The following is a 22,834-nucleotide window of genomic DNA, read 5'->3' as shown; positions in this document are numbered from 1 at the left end:
AAATTTATTTATTTTTATTGGAAAGTCAGAGTTACAGAGAGAAGGAGAGGGAGAAAGATCTTCCATTTACTGGTTCACTCTCCAAGTAGCCGCAGTGGCTGGAGCTGAGCCAATCTGAAGCCAGGAGCCAGGAGCTTCTTTGGGGTCTCCTAAGTGGATTCAGGGTCCCAAGGCTTTGAGCCATCCTTGACTGCTTTCTCAGGCCACAAGCTGGATGGGAAGCAGGGTCGCTGGGATTGGAACTGGTGCTCATATGGGATCCCGGGCACGTTCAAGGCAAGGACTTTACTGGCTGGGCTACTACGCCAGGCCTACCCACTACTTTTTTTTTTAAGTTTTATTTATATATGTAAAAGGTAGAGCTATGGGGAAAAAGAGAGGGAGGCAGGGAGGGAGAGGGAAATTTAAAAAAAAAGGGAGAGAGAGTTCTTCCATCTGCTGGTTCATTCTTAAATTGGCTGCAATGGCCAGGACTGGTCAAGACTGAAGCCAGGATCTAGAAGCTTCATCTGGATCTGCCACATGGCCAAAGTTGCCCAAGCACTAGGGCCATTTTCCTCTGCTTTTCCCAGGTCATTAACAGGGAGCTGGATCAGAAGTGGGAAAGCTGGGACTCAAACACATGTCCGTTTGTGATGCAGTGCCACTACACCACACTGGTTCCTAGATGGGTTAATTCTTGTCATATCTCCTGCTCACTGTCAAATGTTAAGTAGCATCCAGGTCCTCTGCTCCCTAAATACCAGTAATACATCCATGCCTTCTGTGACAGTCAAAATTGTATGTAGGGGCCTGGCATGATGGCTCAATTGGTTAAGCCTCCCCCTTTAAGTGCTGGGATCCCATATGGGTGCCAGTTTATGTCCCAGCTGTTCCACTTCCTTTTTAGCTCCCTGGTTGAGGCCTGGAAAAGCGGTAGAGGATACCCAAAGCCTTAGGACCTTGCACCCATGTGTGAAACTAGAAGAAGCTTCTGACTTCAGATCGGCTCAACTCCAGCCGCGGCAGCCATTTGGGGAGTGAACCAACCAGTGGCTGGAACATCTTTCTCTGTCTCTCCTTCTCTCTGTAAATCTGCCTTTCCAATAAAAATAATTGCTTTAAAATGAGATCAATCAAGTTTGGTGGGTGTTTTCCTCCATCAGAATTCAGCTACATGAATTGCAGAAAAGAATTAGACAAATAGTTAGGGTTAGTAAGAGTTGTGCTTTTGAGTGACAGCAAGAAAGACAAGCATGAATGAATGACTTAAAAATAGTTTTATGTGCATTATAACTCTCACCAGGTGAATGAGGGATTCTTGTCCATATTTGTTAGTAATTGTGACGAGGCAGATATTTCTTCAGTCATCTTGCCATTTGTGCATTATTTTTTAAATTATTATATAGTGAAAGTCCTTCAAAAAGCAACCAATTTATAAAAAAAGCCTTTATCTGTAGGTGTTGAATTTTGTATTCCTAGGCAATTGACAATTCTTTTTATATTTTTATGGTGGTAATTTGAAAAGGCTCTTTTTAAAAAAGATATATTTATTGTTTTTTATGTCATATTTATAGATATAAAACATGTTTACATTTAAGACATATTTATGTACCCTGTTTTTAGGGTAACAGACAGAGATGGAGAAGGATATGGTGGGAGAGATCTTCAGTCTGCTGATATGCTCTCCGTGGCCACAGTGGCCAGGCTGAAGAGTAGAAATGGCTAAATCGGGATGTGGTTAATGATCAAATGAGAAAAAGTCTAAGAAACTTATTTTGTTAGTTTTTCTATAATATAATGCTGGGCACATTTGATTTCCTTGTGTTAAGAGAATGTACGTGAGCAAAATATATAATTTTCGTCATTTTTACTGATTCTGTATTGTTTGTTATACTCTAGACAGTACAATGTGGATTATAAACTGGAGACCTACCTGAAGATTGCACGACTGTACCTGGAGGACGATGACCCCGTGCAGGCCGAGGCCTACATAAATCGAGCATCGCTGCTGCAGAATGAGTCAACCAATGAACAGCTACAGATACATTATAAGGTACCGGCGTGGCTGCCTTGGAACTCATTGTTTATTGGAGAATCATACAATTCTTTAGATAACCCGAAACATCTGCTAAATGCTGTCATACAAGTGATTTGGAATTTGCGTATTTTATTTTTCTTTTCTATTTTCTCCTTAATTAAAACATGTTCTCCCTTTAGGTATGCTATGCACGAGTTCTTGATTATAGAAGAAAGTTCATAGAAGCTGCACAAAGGTACAATGAGCTCTCTTACAAGACAATAGTCCATGAAAGTGAAAGACTAGAGGCCTTAAAGCATGCTCTGCACTGTACCATCCTTGCTTCAGCAGGTAAGCCTGTCGTTTAGGCTTAAACCAACAGTGATCTTTGGTTTAATAACTTCATGTTGGCTAATATTAGAAAATCTAGCAAGAAACTGTCTTTCAAGGGGTGTTGATATAAAATAGTGTTGACTGCTCTGGTTCCTTGGAAAGATCGTAGGGGCCTCTTTGAAGAATTGTTGTATTAGAGTTTAATTTTTCAACCACCTGTTTCCTTCTAGTTATTGTCTCTAACCTGCGCCTCCCACAAGAAACGGGGTGAGAAGTTTTGTCTATTGCTTGCTTAAATTTACTTATAAATCTTTACTTTTTAAGAAGATATTTATTGGGGCTGACACCATAGACTAGTGGCTAAAGGCCCCACCTTGCATGTGCCGACATCCTGTATGAACTTTGGTTCTCATCCCAGAGGCCCCCACTTCCCATCCAGATCCCTGCTTGCTGCCTGGGAAAGCAGTTGAGGATGACCCAAAGCCTTGGAACACTGCACCCGCGTGGGAGACCCAGAAGAGGCTCCTAGATCCTGACTTAGGATCAGCTCAGCTCTGGCAGCTGTAGCCGCTTGGGAAGTGAACCAGCAGATGGAAATCTGTCTTTCTCTTCTTTTTATATATCTGCTTTTCCAATAAAAAATAAATCTTTGAAAAAAAAAAAGCTTCCAGGCTGGAGCCGGGAGTTTCTTTTAGCTTTCCCATGTGGATGGCAGGAGTCCACACATTTGGACCATCTTCTGCTGCTTTCCCAGGCACTAGAGCAGAGAACTGAATTGGTAGTGCAGCAGCTGGACCCTGAACTGGCACATATATGGGGAAACAGCATCAGGGTGGTGCTGAGCCTGCTGTAGTACAAATGCCAGTCCCCAGCAGTATGCTTGTAGTTGTCTGCTGAACAAGGAGAACCAGTTTTGCATGGCATTTAGAATATCTATTTAGAAAGAGTCTAGCATAGATTTCTGGCTTTTAAAATAATACTGCCACTTTTTAGATAGTTCAAGAAATTGTGTTAAAGACCCTTTATTCCAAATTTATTTGATATATATTGTTTGCTTATCTCTTAATCATGCATTTCTGGTGAATTGGAAATTACCCAAAGGTTAGATTAGATTCAGGATATGATTTTTCTTTCTTTCCTTCCTTCCTTTTTTTTTTTTAAGATTTATTTATTTTTATTAGAAAGGCACATTATACCAATAGAAGAAGATACAGAAAGATGTTACATCTACTGATTCACTCTTTAAATGACTGCAGTGGCCAGAGCTGAACCAATCTGAAGTCAGGAGCCAGGAGCTTCTTCCAGGTCTCCCACATGGGCACAGAGTCTCAAGGCATTGAGCTGTCCTTTACTGCTTTTCCAGGCCACAAGCAGGGAGCTGAATGGGAGGTGGAGCACCTGGGACATGAACCAGCACCCATATGTGTGAGATGCTGGCACTTGCAGGGTGGAGGATCAGCTAGTTGAGTCAATGTGATTTTTTTTTTAAGATCTAAATGTTTATTTGTGTGGTGGAGTTATGTGGTAAGATTGGGAAAGATAGATCTTTCGTCTGTTGGCTTACTTAGGAAGTGAATGGCTGCTAGGGTCAGTGCCAGGAGCCAGGAGTTTCATCTGGGCCTTCATGTGAGTGCAGGGATCCAAATGTTTAAGCCATTTTCCAGACTATTAACAGCAAACAGGTAGGATCATAATTGGAACAGATGGGACGTAAGATAGTGTCCGTTTAGGATGTTGGTGGCACACTCACCATGCCACAACACTGACCCCAGAAAATAAAAATTTTCCGAATATTTTCTGAATATTTCATAATGAAGCCATGTACTTGGAGCGCATCACAGCAGAGATGTGAGCACAGTAGTGATGCAGTCTGATCATTGGTTGTGATAGACTCCATGGAAAGGGGACATTTTCTTTTGGCATTTAGTAGTAATTTATGGGGTGCTGCTTGATACTCTGTAGGAATCTTGCTTTCCACCTCTTTTGTGTTACTTGTCTGAATCATTCATTGCCTTGTAAGTTGCAGAATGGTGATTAGTAATTTTGACCTAGTGCATGAGCTGCTCTTTTCTCTCCTTTTTTTCTTGGTATCACTATGTACTCTTTTCTTTTCTTTTTTTTTAAGATTTATTTATTTTTATTGGAAAGTCAGATATACAGAGAGGAGGAGAGACAGAGAGGAACATCTTCCATCGGATGATTCATTCCCCAATTGAGCACAACGGCTGATGCTATTCCGAGCTGAAGCCAGGATGCAGGAACCTCTTCCGGGTCTCCCACACGGGTGCAGGGTCCCAAGGCTTTGGGCCGTCCTCGACTGGTTTCCCAGGCCGTAAGCAGGGAGCTGGATGGGAAGTGGAGCTGCTAGGATTAGAACCAGCGCCCATATGAGATCCCGGAGTGTTCAAGGCGAGGACTTTAGCCGCTAGGCCACGCCGCTGGGCCCTATGTACTCTTTTCTATGATTTTTCTGCACACATACCAAAACTTGATGAAGACCTCTGTAGAACAAGCATCCAGAACAAGAAGCAATGTATTACTGCCACCCGAAGCCCTCCTTGTTTTGTTATTTTTTTTGAAAGATTTTAAAATTTTTATTTGAAGGGCAGATTTTTATTGAGAGAAGAGGAGACAGAGAAATAAAGAGCTCTTTTGTCTGCTGTTTCACTCTGCAAATGTTTGTAATGGCAGGAGCTCTCCCAATTCAAAGCCAGGATGCTAGAGTTTCCTCTGGGTCTTCCATGTGGGTGCCGGGATCCAAAAATTTGGGCCATCTTTCACTGCTTTCCAGGCACAGCAGCAGGGAGTTGGATTGCAAGTGGAGCAGCCGAGACTTGAACTGGTGCTCACATGGGACTTCAGTTGGAGGTTCAATGTGTTATGCAGTGGCAATGGCCCCATTCATGTTTTTTCTTGGATATTAGTCTCCGCTCCTCAACCTTCTCAAGGATAATTACTGATAGATTGGTTTGACCTGCTTCTTATTTTCATATAAATGAAACCAGATAGTGTATTTCTCTTTAAAGATTTGTTCATTTGAAAGTCAGTGTTGCAGAGAGGGAGAATTGGAGAGAGATCTTCCATCCACTAGTTCATTCCTCAGGTGGCCACAGCGGCCATGGCTGGAACCAGAGGTTTATGCTGGGCCTCCCATGGACGTGCAGGGGCACAGGCACCTGGGGCATCCTCCGCTGCTTTTCCCACGTACATTAGCAGGGAACTAAATCAAAGTAGAGCAGCTAGGACTTGCACCAATGCCGATATGGGATGCTGGTGATGAAAACATGCTATGCCCTACTGCTGGCTACTTGATTGTTTTTGCTCAACTTTTTAAATTTATCAGTATTGTTATCTGTGATTGTATTCCCTTCATTTTGACTGTTATATAGGATTCATTATGTAATAAACTACCCTATCACCTTTGGGTAATAATACTGTTACAAATATTCTTGTGTAGTTAAGTATTTATTTATTTGAAAGGTAGAGTTAGACAGAAGGAGAGCAATCTTCAATCCACTGGTTTACTCCCCAGCTGACAACAAAGGCCAGAGCTGGGTCACACCAAGGCCAGGAACCAGGATCTTTTTCTGGGTCTCCCATGTGGCTGCAAGGGCACCAACACAGGGGCTAACATTCTCCACTTTCCCAGTTATGTAGCAGGAAAATGGATTGGAACTCAAATCAGCCCCTATATGGATGTCGGGGCTGGGGGCAGTGGCTTAAATTGCTATTCACATGGCCAGAATGAGTTATCTTATTTATCCCGTGTTAGAATCAGTTAATCTTTGAAAATCTCCCTGCATTCCTGCTTGAGAGGATGTCTAGGCTCGTCTTATGTTTTCACTGCCCCGTGCTTGAAATCGTCTACTTTTCAAGAATTCCTTAAGTCCATTTGAATGGCATACCAAGAAGGAATGGTAGATGCTCTTGTTACTGCTGGGTGTCACTACAATAGGCTCCCCCCGCCCCCAACATACAGAACTTAAACTGTTTTAAAAGGGAGAGTTTGTTGCTAGTACTCTGTTATTTCAGTTTTTGAAATGCCATCCATTTTCCTGTAAAGGCTGTTGAAAGTATAAACTAAAACTAATTAAGTTCCTATGAGAGCAATATTTATCATTAATAATTTTTATATTATTCAAGTGAAATGTATAATCATTGTAGAAATACAAATAAGGTCAAGATAGAAACCACAGGTACTTCCATCCAGTTGAGCATTTGGGAGTTGTTGCTGGCTCTCACATAGGGCTTCGGCTTGACTCCTGTTACGTGCAGCTCCTGCCTTTGGGTGTACCTGCCTGAGAACCCCTCAGTAGTCCTTCAGGCAGCACTTGCAGGGCTTCCACCGGCTGTTTGCAGACATACACAGGGACAGCAAGTCACAGTTACTGTGAATAACATGTACGGACTACGGTGTAAGGCAGAATTGATGCCATCTGATAGATCATTTTCCATTGAAGGAACATTAAAGATATTGGGTGCTCATTTGTTTCCCCTAGGACAGCAACGTTCTCGAATGCTCGCTACTCTTTTTAAGGATGAAAGGTGCCAGCAACTTGCTGCTTACGGAATTCTAGAGAAAATGTACCTGGATAGGATCATCAGAGGAAATCAACTTCAGGAGTTTGCTGCTATGCTGATGCCTCACCAGAAAGCAACCACAGCTGATGGTAATACCCAGGTCTTACAGGTGGTTCCGAACATTTAGGTACAGACTATTGGAAAGCAGGTTACATTGGAAATGTATTGGTGTCTTTATTTCTGTGTAACACTCTCTGATGAAAAAAGAAATGCTCACTGAAGTGATGTGCAGCATAAAAATAGTTCTATCAGACAACGTTTGTGAAAGAATGGATTTTTTTGGAGACTAAGGGAAAAATATATATACTATACTTATAATATCCTTTTTTCAAAATTCAAACACATTACGATTTACTAAATGTTAAGCATCAGATTATAGCTTGTAATTGTTCAACTCTATTTTAGATAGAGCAAAATTTGCCATAATCATCTGTCCTGGGTTTCTGAGTGTAAAGTGTTGCCAATAACAAAACAAGTTCTGTCAAGAAGGAAATCCAAAAGCATGGTGCTCAAAGCTGCTCAGCATCTGGTGGGGGCCTTCTAGTTACGTCACACATTGATTGAAGGCATCTCATGACCTGACGGGATTAACATGTCAGTTTCTGAGCTTACACTTAGAACAAAGCCACTCCCCTTGGTAACTCTTGACTCGGGAATGGATTAATCTGCCCACAGAGACAAAGCGGTCTTCATCCAAAGGTCCTACCTCTCAAATACTGTTACCAGAGATCTTTGAGGGATTAAGTTACAAAGATTTGAGTCCTAAGAGTCACAGCAATAGTAATAAATGCAAATCACAGCAATGCCTAGCAAAAACGGTACTCTTGTAGCCCCTCCAGCACCCCTTCTTAAAGGTTTGTCTTATTTATTTGAAAGGCATAATTACAGAGAGAGAGAGAGATCTTCAACCTATTGGTTCACTCCCCAAATGGCTGCAGCTGCCCTGCTTGGCCATTCCGAAGCCAGGAACCAAGAGCTTCATCTCGGTCCCCGTGTGGTCTGAGGGACTCTGGTGTTTGCACTGCACTGTCCTCTAGGAGCGATAACGGAGCTAGCTGGGCGGGATTAGAGTAAGGTGCTTGTGGAGTGTCCGGAAGAACAGGAACTTGATCAAGCTGCTGGAAGAAGCTCTGTGGTAACTGTGCTGCTGCTGAATGTCTGTGCTGGGAGCAGGAAGAGGGAAGGTGGGAAGGAGACAGTCCACCGAGGCAAAACCCATCTCTGAGGTCAGACCTTTCCCCTGGCAGGCCCTTGCCAAGCACTCATCTTCTAGATATGCTTTAAGATTTTGATCATGGGAATAAACATGAATATGAGATGACATACCTAGATATTTTCAGGAAAAAGGTGCATCTTGTTGCGTGTAAAACTAGTTTCAAACTTGAAACTGTTTTATTTGTACTACGAAGGTTCTAGCATCTTGGACAGAGCTGTTATTGAGCACAATTTGCTGTCTGCAAGCAAGTTATACAATAACATTACCTTTGAGGAACTCGGAGCTCTTTTGGAGATCCCTGCAGCTAAGGTATTTTCTTTCTGTAAACAAAAAAGTTATTTATTAAACATGTTTTACTTCTTAGCCCTGTGAACTCATGCTAAGGATTTTTTTTTTCTTTTTATATATGTATCAGTAAAAGGAAAGTTAAGAGACAAAATAAAGAGAAAACTGAGGATTACGTAATTGCTAGATGTTGGCAGCGATAGCAAAAATTACGTGTAAGAGCCTCAAAATAAGTACTCAGTCTTACTTTTTCCTAACTAGCAAACCTTAAACTCATTGTAGTCACACTGTATTTTTCTGATACTGAAATTTTAATTTAACATCTTCTAACAGTTCTTCTATATGTACAGATCCACTGCACCTTGAAAGAGGTAGAGCACTTTGGGGACTACAGCTTAAGTTACAGTTAAAAGATTCTTTCTTTTTAGGCTTTGAGGTATGATCGGCACAGAAATTAAATTAATATATTTTTAGTGAACATATTTTTTAACAATAAATGCTAGTCACAGTTTATTTAGAAGTAGTTTATCATTGATGCTAAAGGGCCTGGCGCAGAGGCCTATTGGCTGAAATCCTCACCTTGCATGTGCCGGGATCCCATTAAGTTGCCGGTTTCCATTCAGCTCCCTGCCTGTGGCCTGGGAAAGCAGTCGAGGTCAACCCAAAGCCTTGGGACCCTGCACTCGCGTGGGAGACCTGAAGTGCTCTGGCTCCCAGCTTCGGGTCGGCGCAATACCGGCTGTTGCAGTCACTTGGGGAGTAAATCATCGGATGGAAGATCTTTCTCTGTCTTTCCTCCTCTCTGTATATCTGACTTTCAATAAAAATAAATAAATCTTTAAAAAATATTAAAAAAGAAAAGATGGACGGTGAAGATGACTAGAACTAATGAATGACCAAGTCACATTTTCATATTTTCTTAAAAATATTACTTAAAAGAGTTCTCTGAAGTGTTTAATAATGCAGACCATGAAATGAAATACAATAGGAAAAACTAAAGGTTTTTTTAATACAGTTTTTCTTTTGGAGATATGGATCCAAAAAAAAGAATTGTTTCATTCTGAACAGAGCAGAAACTTGATAAAAGAGCTAGATTAAAAAAATTCTTTTACTGATTTTTTTAAAAGATTTATTTATTTTTATTACAAAGTCATATATACAGAGAGGAGGAAAGAGAGAGGAAGATCCTCTGATGATTCATTCCCCAAGTGAGCACAACGGCTGGTGCTGAGCTAATCTGGAGCCAGGAGCTAGGAACTTCCTTCAGGTCTCCCACACGGGTACAGGGTCCCAAGGTTCTGGGCCATCCTCGACTGCTTTCTCAGGCCACAAGCAGGGAGCTGGATGGGAAGTGGAGCTGCCAGGATTAGAACCGGCACCCACATGAGATCCCAGCGTGTTCAAGGCGAGGACCCCAGCCATCAGGCCACGCCACCCGACCCTATTTTATTGATTTGAAAAGTAGAGTTGAGGAATGTGGAGATAGAGACAGAGATCTTCCGCTCACTGGATCACTCCCCAGATGGCCACTGAATGGACGGAGCTGGGCCAGACCAAAGCTGGGAGCCAAGAACTTCATCCCCGTCTACCGTGCAGATAGAGCAGCCCAAGTTTTGGCCATCGTGCATTACTGTCCCAGGCCAGGGAGCTGGATCATTACTGGACCAACTGGGACTTGAACTAGTGCTTCACATGGGATGCTGCATTGCAGAGGGTGGTCTCACCTGTTACAACATCAGCCCCAGGGCTGGATTCTCATCCACAGCCTCACAATAAAATCAGCAAGTCCCAGTTAACTTCAAATAAGATGGATTCTTGTAATGAATGTCAAATGAAGACAATTGTAAGTTAAAGTGAATTCTCTTATCAAATGTGAATAATTGTTCTACAATACTTAAAATTTCTGAAAAACATTTTTTTTTAGGCAGAAAAAATAGCATCTCAAATGATAACAGAAGGACGCATGAATGGATTTATTGATCAGATTGATGGAATAGTTCACTTTGAAAGTAAGACGTTTTGTGTGTTTCTGTTGTAATGGTTAGTGAGTTATTATGTTTATGGTTGAAATATGAATTGATAAAGTATTTTGATGCAGTCTTAAAAATAACTGGAATACAATTTTTTTTTTCCAAAAGGAATAGTTTGAAATAATTTTTAAGTTCATTCCTCAGCTAACTTAATGCTGCATTTTCTTTGCTAAGAAAGTTTTGAAATTCAGATTGTTGCATCAGTTCATTCATTTGCTTGGCAAACATTCATTGATCCCTTATCACATACTGGGCATGTGCAATGGATGGTTTACTGCCTCCTCACAGCAGTTCGTTAAACTCATGAAGTCACGCAGGTCAGTGGTTTTCTTGACTCTCTCTTGGTCCAGTGTCATCTCAGCTCCTTATTCCCGCTACCTGCACACCCTGGACCTTGTTGTGTCTAGGACTGTCCCACTTGCAAGTTTCACTTTGAAACATCTCACTCTGGCCACCATCTTTTCCCGGTCCTTCAGCACTCTGTCTCAGTTATACCATTTCAGTGCTTTTCCTTGATCGCATTGGAGATGTGCTCTCTTGATTCTTTGACATCCTTCTTATCAGCCAACCCTTCAGTTCCTTTTGTTACGGATACCCCACAAACACTTAGCTGCCTGTTGACTTTGTTCCAGCTACTCACAGAACTTCACCTTGAGTGAACCTGTGCTCTGTTGAGTAGTGTTGGAGAAGGGAAGACACAGGCCGACTACTGCTGCGAGTCCCAGCTCCTAGCTGCTCAGCACTGTGTGCAATAGAGTTGTTGACATAGTCCTCTAATATGCTCGTTTCCTTCCTTTTGCAATGACAGTGTCATGTCAGATTTTGTTTCTGACTGTTCCTTCTGCAGAGAGTCTTATTTTCTGTTTAACAACACCAGAAAAAAAAATCGTTTATCAGTGTAAAATGTTTTCAACTTCCTCACACGAATAAGCCTCTAAATATAAGATATGTTTTTATTTCTTCTTTTTATGAGGGAGTTAATTTCCATCTCTCTCTGCAGTCCTTGAACTTGATTCTCTAATCCCTGTCTCATCACCCTCACCAAAAACATAATTTTTAAAAAAGATTTATTTTTATTGGAAAGGTAGATTTACTGAGAGAAAGAGAGACAGAGAGAAAGATCTTCCACCACTCCCCAGGTGGCTGCAAATGGCCAGAGCTGAGCCAATCCAAATCCAGGAACAAGGAATTTCTGTGTCTCCTTTGAGACTGCAGGGGCCAAGTACTTGAGCCGTCTTGCGCTGTCCACAAGCAGGGAGTTGGATTAGAAGTAGAATAGCCAGGACTTGATCCAGTGTCCATTTGGGATTCCAGCATCATAAGCAGAGGTTTAGTGTGCTACTCCACAGCACCAGTCCCTAGCCTTAATAGTTTTGTTCTGATTAGAAAACAAAAATAAAGAGAGATTTTCTTTAGAATTTATTTTTCTAAAAAAAAAATAAGTTGTATTTATTTATTTGAGAGTTATAGAGGCCAGCACGATGGTATACCAGGCTAAGGCTAATTCCATATGGGAACTACTAGTTCCAGCTGTTCACTTCTGGTCCAGCTCCCTGCTTGCAGTGTGGGAAAGCAGCAGAATGTAGCTCAGGTTCTTGGGCCCTGTGCCCAGGAGAAACCTCCCACCTTTGGATCAGCCCAGTCCTGGCCGTTGTCATCATTTGGGCTGGTGAGTCGCACATGGAGATCTCTTGTTCCCTCTCCCTTTCTTTCAAGAGAGAGAGAATGAGAGTGAGAGAGAGACTCTGGTTCACTCCCCAGATGGCTACAGTGGCTGAGGCTGGGCCAGACTAAGTCAGGAACTCCATCCATATTTCTCTTGCGGGTGGCAGGATCCCAAGTACCTAGGCCATCATCTGCTGCTTTCCCTAAGCCACTAACAACTAGTTCAGCAGTGGGACATCTGACACTCAAAGCAGTGCCCATATAGGAGACCACAGGTGTAGGCCCTGGCTCTACATTGCTATGTCACGACATTGACCCTTGCAATTTCTTTATATTAGGAGGCAAGGACTGATATTTTAATAGTGTTTTTATATATTCAGAAAATTGATGAGTTTTCCTTTTTTTTTTTCTTTGTTTACTTTGAAACATTTAGTTAGAGAGGGCAAGACAAGAGTTTCAAGAGCATTTCTTAAGAGCATTACTGGCTCACTCTGCAGATGCCTGCAATGGCTGCTCCTGTTCCCAGTTGAAGCAAGGAACTTTGCCTGCTTCTCCTGCATGGGTACTGGCCTAAGAACTTGGGCTGTCTTCTTTTTTCAAAGAAACCTCACCAGAAGTGACCCAGGACTTGATTCCTGTGTGCCAGCCGATGCAAGGTCCAGCTCTGTTACTCACATCAGCTTACACACACACTAGTAGTTGCTGTCACCTGGTCATTTCTGTCTCCAGCCTCATTTTATACATAAACCAGTGGGTGCCATGGCCCAGCCAATCCCTGCCTACCACACACTTGGCCTTCATACACATAAGCAGGGAACTCCAGTCTAGTTTGGGGCGGCCCTCATTGACCCCCAGCAGGCCCACTTCAACCCTGTTTCCTGTGCATGATGGTACAGTCCATCCTGCATCCCGTTCGGCTCTCGTATACATCAGTGATGTTGGAGCCTAGCTCAGTCTGCCCAACCCCGCTGTCCATCCCACATTCATGCCAGCGGGTGCCACTGCCTGTCCAGCCGGGTTTTCCCCAGCCCTGGTTTGCATGTTGATGGGTGGGAGCTGTAGTCCATTAAGAGAGGTGCCCACAATTTCCCTACTAGGCCCTGCATCTTGCACTTTCCAGGTGGTTGGGCAATCTTCTGTTGTTTTTCCCAGGAACTTTAGTAGGGAACTGAATGAGAAGTGGAGCAGCCAGACACAAACTGGTGTCCATGTGGGATGCCGCTGTTGCAGGAAGTAGCTTTATGTGCTACACCACAATCGTTTCCCAGTTTTTCTTCTCTAATCACATATTACTGGCATAAGGAAAAAAAAAAATAGAGGGTCCAAGATGTGTTCTGTTTTTGTTCTTTTATAATTAACTGTTAGATTTATCCTTGAGAGTCAAGTAGAGACAACCTTGAATATGTAACTGGTCTTGCCAAGTGGGTGGCAATGGCTGATGCATCAGTATTGATGCAAAGGAGACCCCTGCCATGAGGCTGTCTTTTTGTTGTGGTGGTTGAAGTTGGCTGATTAGTTCTTTCTGTTAATAATAGAAACACATATCTTGGTGTGTGTATGTTTTTAGTTTTTGTGTCACATTGTTTTTTCAGTTTTTTGAGTCCTTTTCTTAGGTTAGCTTGGGCTTGGCACGATGACCTAGTAGCTGAATCCTTGCCTTGCATCCAAGGGTGCCGCTCTGTGTCCCGGCTTCTCCACTTCCCTTCCAATAGAGGATGCAAGGCCCTCAACCCACGTGGGAGACCATGGAGGAGCTCCTGGCTCCTGGCTTCAGATCAGCTCAGCTCTGGCTGTTGCAGCTGCTTGGGAAGTAGGCCAGCAGATGGAAAATCTTTCTCTGTCTCTCCTTCTCTCTGTATGTCTTTCATGAAATGAAATGAAAAAATTAATTTAGCTTTTTTAGCTAAGGGTTTCATAATAAACTGTAATTTAAAAAAAATACAACTGCTGTATTTTGCTTTTAACTCGTATTTTCTTAGGAATACAAAGAAGCAATTTCAATTTTGTGCATTCTTTTCTTTTTTCTTCAGCCCGGGAAGCCCTGCCAACCTGGGACAAACAGATCCAGTCCCTGTGTTTCCAGGTGAATAACCTCTTGGAGAAGATCAGCCAGACAGCCCCGGAGTGGACAGCGCAGGCCATGGAGGCGCAGATGGCCCAGTGACCCCGCGGAGTGTCTGCATTGCACACTACACGTTCCTCTTCACGCAGGGCCGTTTCATTTCTCTCTCCAAAGCATTTGCATCGCGACCTTAGACATTTCAACCCCTTTTATGCTGGATTCCCTTTCCAGATGGTATTAGAACAGGATGTACAAGCATTGAAAACAACATAGTTTCCATGTATTCTGGGTCTCTGTGCATTAAAAACGGATGTTTTGAAGGTTTTTTTTTTTAATGGAGTGGGTGAAATGCCTGTGGCTAGAAAGTTTGGGCTTTGTGATAACTTTGTAGTCATGTAAAATTTAAGTGCTTTGTGCCTCTCCAAATGTGATTATTCTAATAAATCGAGAGATGAGCCAAATAAAAGTAGTACTTTTTAAAATTTATTATTTTGATAATCTTTACATAGTTGATTAGGGCACAAAGGGTCAAGGGTTACAGGAAAGTGGGTAAGATCATTGTTTCCACATTTTTTGTGTATCTGGGGTAAGGAGGGAGATAAAGGGAGAAGCCCCATCCAACCTCCCACCCATCCTAGGGTCCCTGATATGGGGCATGCTCTGAGGACACTGCTCAAGTGATTTGGATAGTTCAACAAATCTGAATTGCTTCCAATCTCACCATGCCAAGCATGATGAAATCTATTCAGAATCCACTGGTAGACATAGTCCATCTTAGACTCTGTTTGCCCAGATTTTCACTGCCAACACTTGGCTGGGGTAGATGATCAATTTGTTCTGTCCTCTGTTGTACCAGGTATCCTCTACAGGCTCCAGTGGACTGCCATATCCTCCATGTGCACCTGGATATGCTGTCCACTGCTCCGTCTGAGCCACTGAGGAGGCTCAGCTTTGACACATGGACTCCATGGTCAGACCATGGAACCTGCAATTCTCTTCATGGTTGGGGTTCTGAGATCAGCAGTTCAGTTGGAGGGATCCCCAAAGAAACTTTGTCTGAGGTGATCCCAGACCTGATTCTTGTGTGTGCATGCCAGTACAGGGTCCAGCACAGTCCGTCGCCCCAATCAGCTTATGCACATGCTGGTGGTTGCAATTGCTGGGTCAGTTCTGTTTCCAGCCCTGTCTTCCACACGAACCAATGGGTGTTGCAGTCAAGCCTGATTCTGCCCACCTCACACTTGGCCCTCACACAAACCAGTGGGAGCTGCAGCCTAGTTGGGGCAACTCCCAATAACCCCCACCAGGCCTGCCCCTTACCCTGGTTCCCGTGCTTGCCAGTATGTACAGCAGACTTGTCCAGTCTGTCCCACATCCCATTTAACTCTTATACATGTCAATGGGCATTGAAGCCTAGTTCAACCCAATCAGCCCTACTTTCCAGCCCACACACATGCTTGCTGGTGCAGTTCTGTGTAGCCACCCCTGCCGCAGTCCTAATTTTCATGTTCACCAATGGGAGTGGTAACCTTGGTAACCCAAGAGGGAGGTGTTCACTATTTTCCTACTGGGACATTCCCAGATCATGCACTCTAGGTGGTTCTGCAGTTTAATTTGACAGAATTAGCCCCCAGTGCCAGCCTCTGCCAGCTGATGCTACGGCAAAGTCCAACCAACCCTCACCCACTCTGATTTATGCTTGTACCAGTAGGAACAATCAACCCAGCCTGGCTTTTCCCTGATCTAGCTCACATGAGGCTCACAGGTGTTGTAGCCCTGCCTGGTCTGGTCTGTCCCCATTCCAGCTCACTCTCCAGTGGGAGTGGTGATCCAGCAGGGCAGCCCTCCACCTTCCCTCTAACTACTTTGCCTTCTCCCCGCCTGGTTCTCATGTGGCTGGTTTGGTGCTGAGGCCTAGTCTGGCATGGCTCACCTTGCCCAGCATGGCCTCTCCCCCACCCCTCCAATTCCAGCTGATGCTGGTGGGGGTTACAGTCTAGCCCAGCCCAGCAGGTCCCCCGTCCCAGCCATAATGTGTACTGGTATGTGTTGCAACCAAACCTGGCCTCCCACACTCTGTTCTGATGTTCCTATTTGCCAGTGGGTGATGTGAACTGGTTCAACGTGGTCTGCCCCCGGTCTATGCCAAATGTGGGTATCTTTCCCTGGTCTGGTCTGGGCTGCTCACTGTCTTGGTTCTTGCGCTCACCTGCAGGGACTGTGTCCTGACAGAGGAGTTTCCCAAGCTCCTCCATCAGAACCTCTCCCAGTGTCAGATCTTGTGCATACCGGTGGGTCCATGGGCCAGCCCTACTTAGTCCACCTCCTGTCCTGGCAGTAACAGTGGCCTTTCCTTGCTGGCCTTCAATCCATTCCAGTTTTTTTTTTTTTAAATTTTAATCCATTCCAGTTCTTACTGTTGGATGTTTCAGCCCAGCTAAGGCTTGTCCATACCTAGACACAGCTCACACATGGTTCAGTAGGGGCAGAGACTTAGACTAATCCACCCTACACCTACCTTGGTTTTCACAAGCACCAGTTGGTGCTGGAGTCTAGCCTGGCTTGGTACACCCAGCCCCAGTCCACACGTGCACCAAGGGAGACTATGTCCAGACTATGTCCAGACCCATGTCCAGACCAGAATGCAGCCCCCACTCTGGCCCCTGCACTCACCAGTGGGAACCCCAACCCAGCCAGGGTGTCCTCTTAGCTCCCCAACCAGGCCTGTTCCCAGCCATAGATCACGCTCATGCCAGTGGTTGCTCTGACCCAGCTTGGCATAGCTCCTCATCTGTCTTGGCCATTGGATTTTGTGGTCTAGCATCCCTGGCTCATCCAGACCAGTAGGTGTAAGAGCCCAGCTCGGCATGACCTGTGCTCCAGCCTGATTTCTGTTTTTGCTGGTGAGCTAAGGTTTGTTCGGCCCTGCCCGGTTTGCCCCCTTCCATAACCAGCCCACACATTAGCCAGCCATTGGAACTACTCTGCCTAGCTTGCCCGATCGATCCCCAGACCTGGACCATGTGATCATCAGTGAGAGTTGTGACTCACTAGGGTGTCGCTGTCCCACAGCGATGGACTTGGTGCACGGAGTGATGGTCAAAGCCGAAGTTTATTAGGGGCATCAGACTTTATACACTGAGAGTCCATACTGTTTCCCTACTCTTGATTGGAATTCCTTTTGTTTTGTATATTCCACCAGGTGTTCTCATTTACATGCTGTTTATACCAAAGGTAGCCATTTGGTTGTTGTCATGCAAATACTGTCCAATGAACTGCAAACCTGTGCTCGCTGACCTTCCAGGCTCACAATGTCCTCCTACACTAGGGGAGTTTCCCAAGTTCCCCTGCTTGACCCTACTTGACCCACTGCCAGACCCAGATCTCACACATGCAGTGCCCTTCCATTTTGGCCTTCTATGAACTGGTGAGTGTTGCAGCCTGGCTCACTTCACACCCTGTTTTAGGATGCACATTTGGGTGCTGCTGCCTTGACCTGCCCAGACTGTTGTTGGTTCCTTTACCCGTGAGTGATGGCAGGTTTCATGGTCACACCTAGCTCAGCCCATCACCACCCCAACTCTTGAGCTAACCAGCGGGACTTGTATTTCCACAGGGTTGAGCCCACTTATCGCCCTCAGAATATACCCACAGACCTGGTTATCTTACATGCTGGTTAGTGTCGTGACCCTGCCTTACAGGCTCCCAGCCATACCTTTCATGTGGCAGTCAGAGATGCTCTATGCTAACATCCCATCTCAGGACTCCCACGTAAGCTGGTGAATCAGTCTGGCCCAAATAGATCTTATGGACTCTCTCCTCCAAACCACCAGGTCTCAGTCCCCACGCTTGCCAGCAAGTTCCATGACTCTGTCACTGGGAGTCACACAGGGTTCATCCCTCACCTACACTCACACTGGCCTTATACATGGATGTCCCTAGGCAACAATTACATACCCTAGAAACCCTAGAGCTCACCGCTGGGCAGCCAGCAGGCAGGGCCTGGTACCACTTGGCATGCTGGCCACCCAAAACCCAGGACTTGTTCACTGCATGGCAGCAGTGACCATGGCCTGAGTCCCCAGCATTGGGTCTGGCCTGGCTCAGACAACCTATCCCCTGCAGCCACCACATTGCAGAGGGCTCCTTTCGCCCCAGCCCCACGACTGAACGCTACTCAGACTCCAGTACTTCGTTTTAAATTAATGTATTGATACTTTCTCCTTCCATTCTGCAGGCCTTGATTTACACCAAGGGCTAGAATTCTGAAGGTAAGTCATCATGCCTGTTCTCTAGGCATTCAGATTCCCAGAACCAAGTAACCCTAAGTTTAGTTCTTCAAGTTGCACCAAGTACAGAAGTCCACAAGGAGGCGCTCATATCCAGCAAAATTATCTTTCAATGCTACTCAATACTGTTTTTGCTATGTCTCAGGGGGTTTGATATTTTTGTTTTTATTTTCATTCATTCAAAAAAAGTTTTTGTTTTTCTTATTAATTTCCTCACTGACTCACAGGTCACACAATAACATCATTTGCTTCAGGAAGGTCTTTGATTTTCTTTCAATGGCATGTTGAGTTAGGTTATCAAACCTACTAGTTTGCATGAGTCAGGCTTGGGAGCTGACTGGGCAGGGTCAGGCTGCAGCACTCACCAGCAAAGGTTAGGACTGGGGTTGGGGAAGGGGGCAGGTCAGGCCAGGTCCCAGCATCCAGTGGCAAAGGTCAAGATGGGGGATGGGCTATGCTGAGCTGAGTCAGAGCAACCACTGGCATGCTCAAGATCTGGGGTTGGGAACAGGTCTGGTTGGGGAGCTAAGGGGACACCCTGGCTAGGTTGTGGTTTCCACTGGTGAGCATGAGAGCCAGAATGGGGGCGATGGTCTGGGTTGGACATGGCTGCAGTGTCCTCAGTACGAGTCTGGACTGGGTCTGGAGGGTGCCAGATTGGGCTAGGCTCCAGCACCCACTGGTGCTCGTGAAAGTCAGAATGGGTACAGAATGGGCTTGGCAAGTTCTTGGCTCCTACTGAGCCATGTGAGAGCTGCATCAGGGCATGGGCTAGGCAGGGCTGGGTTGTAACACTCAACAGTAAGAACCAGATTGGCTGTGGGCCAGTTGGGCAAGGCCTCTGTTATTGCCATGACAGGAGGTGGACTAAGTCAGCCTGGGCCAATGACCCACTGGTGTGCTTAAGATCTGCCACTGGGAGGAGACCTGACAGTGGAGCTTGGGGAACTCCTTTGTTAGGGTATAGTCCCTGCAGGTGAGTGAAAGAACCAAAGCAAGGAATAGCCCAGCCCAGGCCAGGACACAGTATTTGGGGCTCAGGTCTGGGGGTGGGCCAGGCTGGGCCAGTTCACAATACCCACTGGCAGATCTGAGAACCAGGATGGGGTGCAGGACAGGCTGAAGCACCAGCCAGTTCACATTAGGGATGGGACTGGGGCTGACTGTGCTAGGTTGAGTGGCAGTACCCACCAGCAAATGCCAAGATGAGAAGGGCTATGCCAGACTGGGCCACAGCCCCGACGAGCACACACGATTCTGGGGATGGGAGCAACAGGGAGTATTAGTGTGAGCCCCGTAGGGGAGAAGTAGTGCTGGGTCACTGCTTCTGCTGGTGAGCATGAGAGCTGGGACTGGGAGCAGACCAGGCTGGGCAGGGGGCTGCGACACCTGTAGCCACATGTGAACTGGGTTAGGGAGACAGCCAAGTTGGGCTAACAGGTTGTATCCACCGGTACGGGCATGAGCCGGAGTAAGTGTAGGTGGGTTGAGTTTTGCTGCAGCATTATCTGGCACGTGCTGAGACTGGGGCAAGTCCTATCAAGCTAGACTGTAGAGCCACTTGGAGAGTGCAAGATCTGGGGCAGGGAGTGGGTGCAGCGGGGGAGGCTGTGGGCACCTCTAATGGGCTGCAACTCCTTCTAGCGAGCATGGGGGTGGGCCTGGCTGGATAGATGGTGGCACCTGCTGGTATGAGTGTAAGCTGTAAGGTGGAGTTAGTTGGGTTGAGTTAGGCTTTAATGCCCAAAAATATATATGAGATCTGAATGAGATGTGGGACACACCAGAGCACACCACTGAATATGCTGGCAGGCACAGGAACAGAGCTGGGGGCTGGCCCAGTGGGTTACAGGGAATCACTGTGACTGGGCTGCAGCTCCCCCTGGTGTGTGTGAGGGGCAAGTGTGCAGTGGGCAGGGCTGGGCTGGGCCACAGCATCCATTGGTTTGCAGAGGAAGGAGGGCAGAATAAATTGATCAACTACCCCCAGTGAAGCTTGACAGCAAATTTCTAGGTGAATGGAAGCTGAGGTGGATTATGTCAGCCAATTGACCTTGGAAGGATTTCCTCATCTTTGGAGTGGTGATATCAATAGCATCTCAGAACTATCAAAACCACCTGAACCGAGCCCTTAGAACATGCTCCAGAACAGAGATGCTGGGATAACATCAGGTGGCTGCTCCACACCTTTGGTTACTGCAGCAACAGGGAGGTTCGGTGTGGTTTCTCCGCTCGTATCCCTCCCTCCCCCAAATACAAGAAGAAGAAAAACAAAATGTGTAACAGTGGTCTCACATACCTTCCCCTGATCTTTGACCCATCTCACTCTGATCAACTATGTAAACATTTCAAAAATAAAAATTAAAAAAATCATTTTATTTGAAAGAGACAGAAAGAAGAGATGGATATCCTCCATTGGCTGGTTCACTCTACAAATGGTTAAATGGCTGGGGCTGGACCAGGCTAGTACCTGATATCAGACATTGTCTGTGGTACTGAAAATGCAAAAAATATAAAATGGGTTACTTATTGGAGGATTCGGGTGGTGTTTAGGTAACAGAAGTTGGTGTCTGGGCATGGCATGGTAACCTAGTGGCTAAAGCCCTTGTCTTGCATGTGTCAGGATCCCACATGAATGTTGGTTCTAATCTTGGCGGCTCTGCTTCCCATCCAGCTCCCTCCCTGTGGCCTGGGAAAGCAGTTGAGGCCGCCCCAAAGCCTTGGGACCCTGTACCCACATGGGAGACCTGGAAGAAGCTCCTAGCTACGAATCGGTTCAGCTTTGGCCGTTTTGGCCACTGGAGGAGTGAATCAGCATATGGAAGACTTTTTCTTTGCCTCTCCTCTCTGTATGTTTGACCTTCCAATAAAAATAAATAGATGTTAGGAGCCACAGACTTATGGGCCTTAGATTTGGCATGCCTGACAGCCTGTTGCATTGCAAAGCCTGCCTTGGGCAAGCAGGACCACAGTAAGCAGGATCTTAGGCCAGAACATCCTGTGTAAAGCAGCGGAATAGAATCTCCTCCTTTGTTCCTGTTCAAATAATTAGTTCCTCCCCTGTTTCAATGTAGATAATTAGTTCCTCCTGTTTCAATAGATAATTAGTTCCTTCCCTGTTTCAATGAAGATAATTAGTTCCAGGAAACCTCTCCCCTTCCCCTCCTCCCCTAGAGAAGAAGGTATATATATGAGGAGTAAAATAAAGAGCATTGGGCACTCTTTTCCACCAAGTACGTGTGTCCATGTGTCCTTGTGTTTCTTGGGCCAGCAGCCTGGGGGGCTAGCAGCCGGGCATTCCCGGTCCACCCTCATGTCCTGTAGGTCGGGACAAATTTTTTAAAAAAGAAAAAGAAAAAAAAAGTTGATATTTGAGTGTGAGGAAAAGGAGATGGGTGTGAAGAGATCACGGAGGCCTCAGTAACATCTAAATCTCTCACTTGAACAAGTGAGCAGGTGATGGTGGATCTGGTGTGTAGAGAAGATCAGGGGACCTTCACATGGATTTATTTAGTAGTCAAAGATCTATTGAGGATCAGTAGGAAGGGGGAAACGGAAATTCTGATTTCAGAGGTCTCTTTGGCATAGAGAAGGCAGTTGAACCCCGGAAGTAGACGATGTTATTTCATGAAACCTGGATGTGGTAGGGGTGACCCTGGGGGAGAACCCCACACACTTCTCACGTGTATAGGACAAGTGAAGGAAGGGATGGAGTATTCAAGCTGGTGGTGTGCTGTCTAGCATTCAGGCTCGCAGCGTGCCAGGTTCTGGGTGCTTCGATACTTGATCTCACTGAGCTTTCACAACACATCTAGAAAGTCTGTAGTTGTGCCTTCCCCTATCTCCACCCCCCTCCAAGAAAAAAGGAAATGGACTCTTCAAGCACTGGAAGAGAACCCAGAATTAGGAAGTGAGGTTTCACCAGGACAAGATGTTGCAGCTGGACAAAGAAAAAGGACACGAAACATGAAAAGTTATTTCACACATTCCAACTTTAACCCAGATTGAATCAGACTTGATTTGATCATTGGATTTTTACTGCTTGCTTTGATAATTCACATTTGAAAGGGAAGGAAACAACACAACCCCCAGATGCGCAGCTGGGAAGCAAGCTACAGTGCACTTTTTGTATGAAGTTGCAATAGGAAGAGGAACAAGTGCAAAAGGGTTATCTAAATGTACCATATTTACCCGGGAATAGTTATTTGTTTCTTTCTTTTTTAAAAGAAAATCCTTTGAGAAGCAGTGCGATAGAAAGGTATGAGCAGGAAGGAGAGAGATCTTCGATCCATGAGTTCACGCTCCAAATGCCCACAACAGCTTAGGCTGGACCAGGCCAAAGCTAGGAGCTAGGAACTCATCCTGGTCTCTCAC

The 22,834-nt window shown here is 45.3% G+C and overlaps 1 protein-coding gene across 1 annotated transcript in view; it reads left to right on the top strand.

The window, feature by feature from the left end:
- LOC121166324 (COP9 signalosome complex subunit 4) overlaps positions 1-14,626 on the top strand; it is a 31,826-nt gene extending 17,200 nt beyond the window's left edge. The window contains exons 5-10 of the mRNA XM_040995468.1: positions 1,882-2,035; positions 2,200-2,350; positions 6,832-7,002; positions 8,323-8,438; positions 10,339-10,423; positions 14,140-14,626. Of these exons, the coding sequence (XP_040851402.1) occupies positions 1,882-2,035; positions 2,200-2,350; positions 6,832-7,002; positions 8,323-8,438; positions 10,339-10,423; positions 14,140-14,273 (811 nt within the window). The 3' untranslated portion in view covers positions 14,274-14,626. The remainder of the gene's footprint in view (positions 1-1,881; positions 2,036-2,199; positions 2,351-6,831; positions 7,003-8,322; positions 8,439-10,338; positions 10,424-14,139) is intronic.
- Positions 14,627-22,834: the final 8,208 nt, after the last annotated feature.

The sequence above is a fragment of the Ochotona curzoniae genome, unplaced genomic scaffold, assembly GCF_017591425.1.
Source record: "Ochotona curzoniae isolate NIBS_2020 unplaced genomic scaffold, NIBS_Ocur_1.0 patch124, whole genome shotgun sequence".
Classification (NCBI taxonomy): domain Eukaryota; kingdom Metazoa; phylum Chordata; class Mammalia; order Lagomorpha; family Ochotonidae; genus Ochotona; species Ochotona curzoniae.
This window is presented reverse-complemented; position numbering and strand designations above follow the sequence as displayed.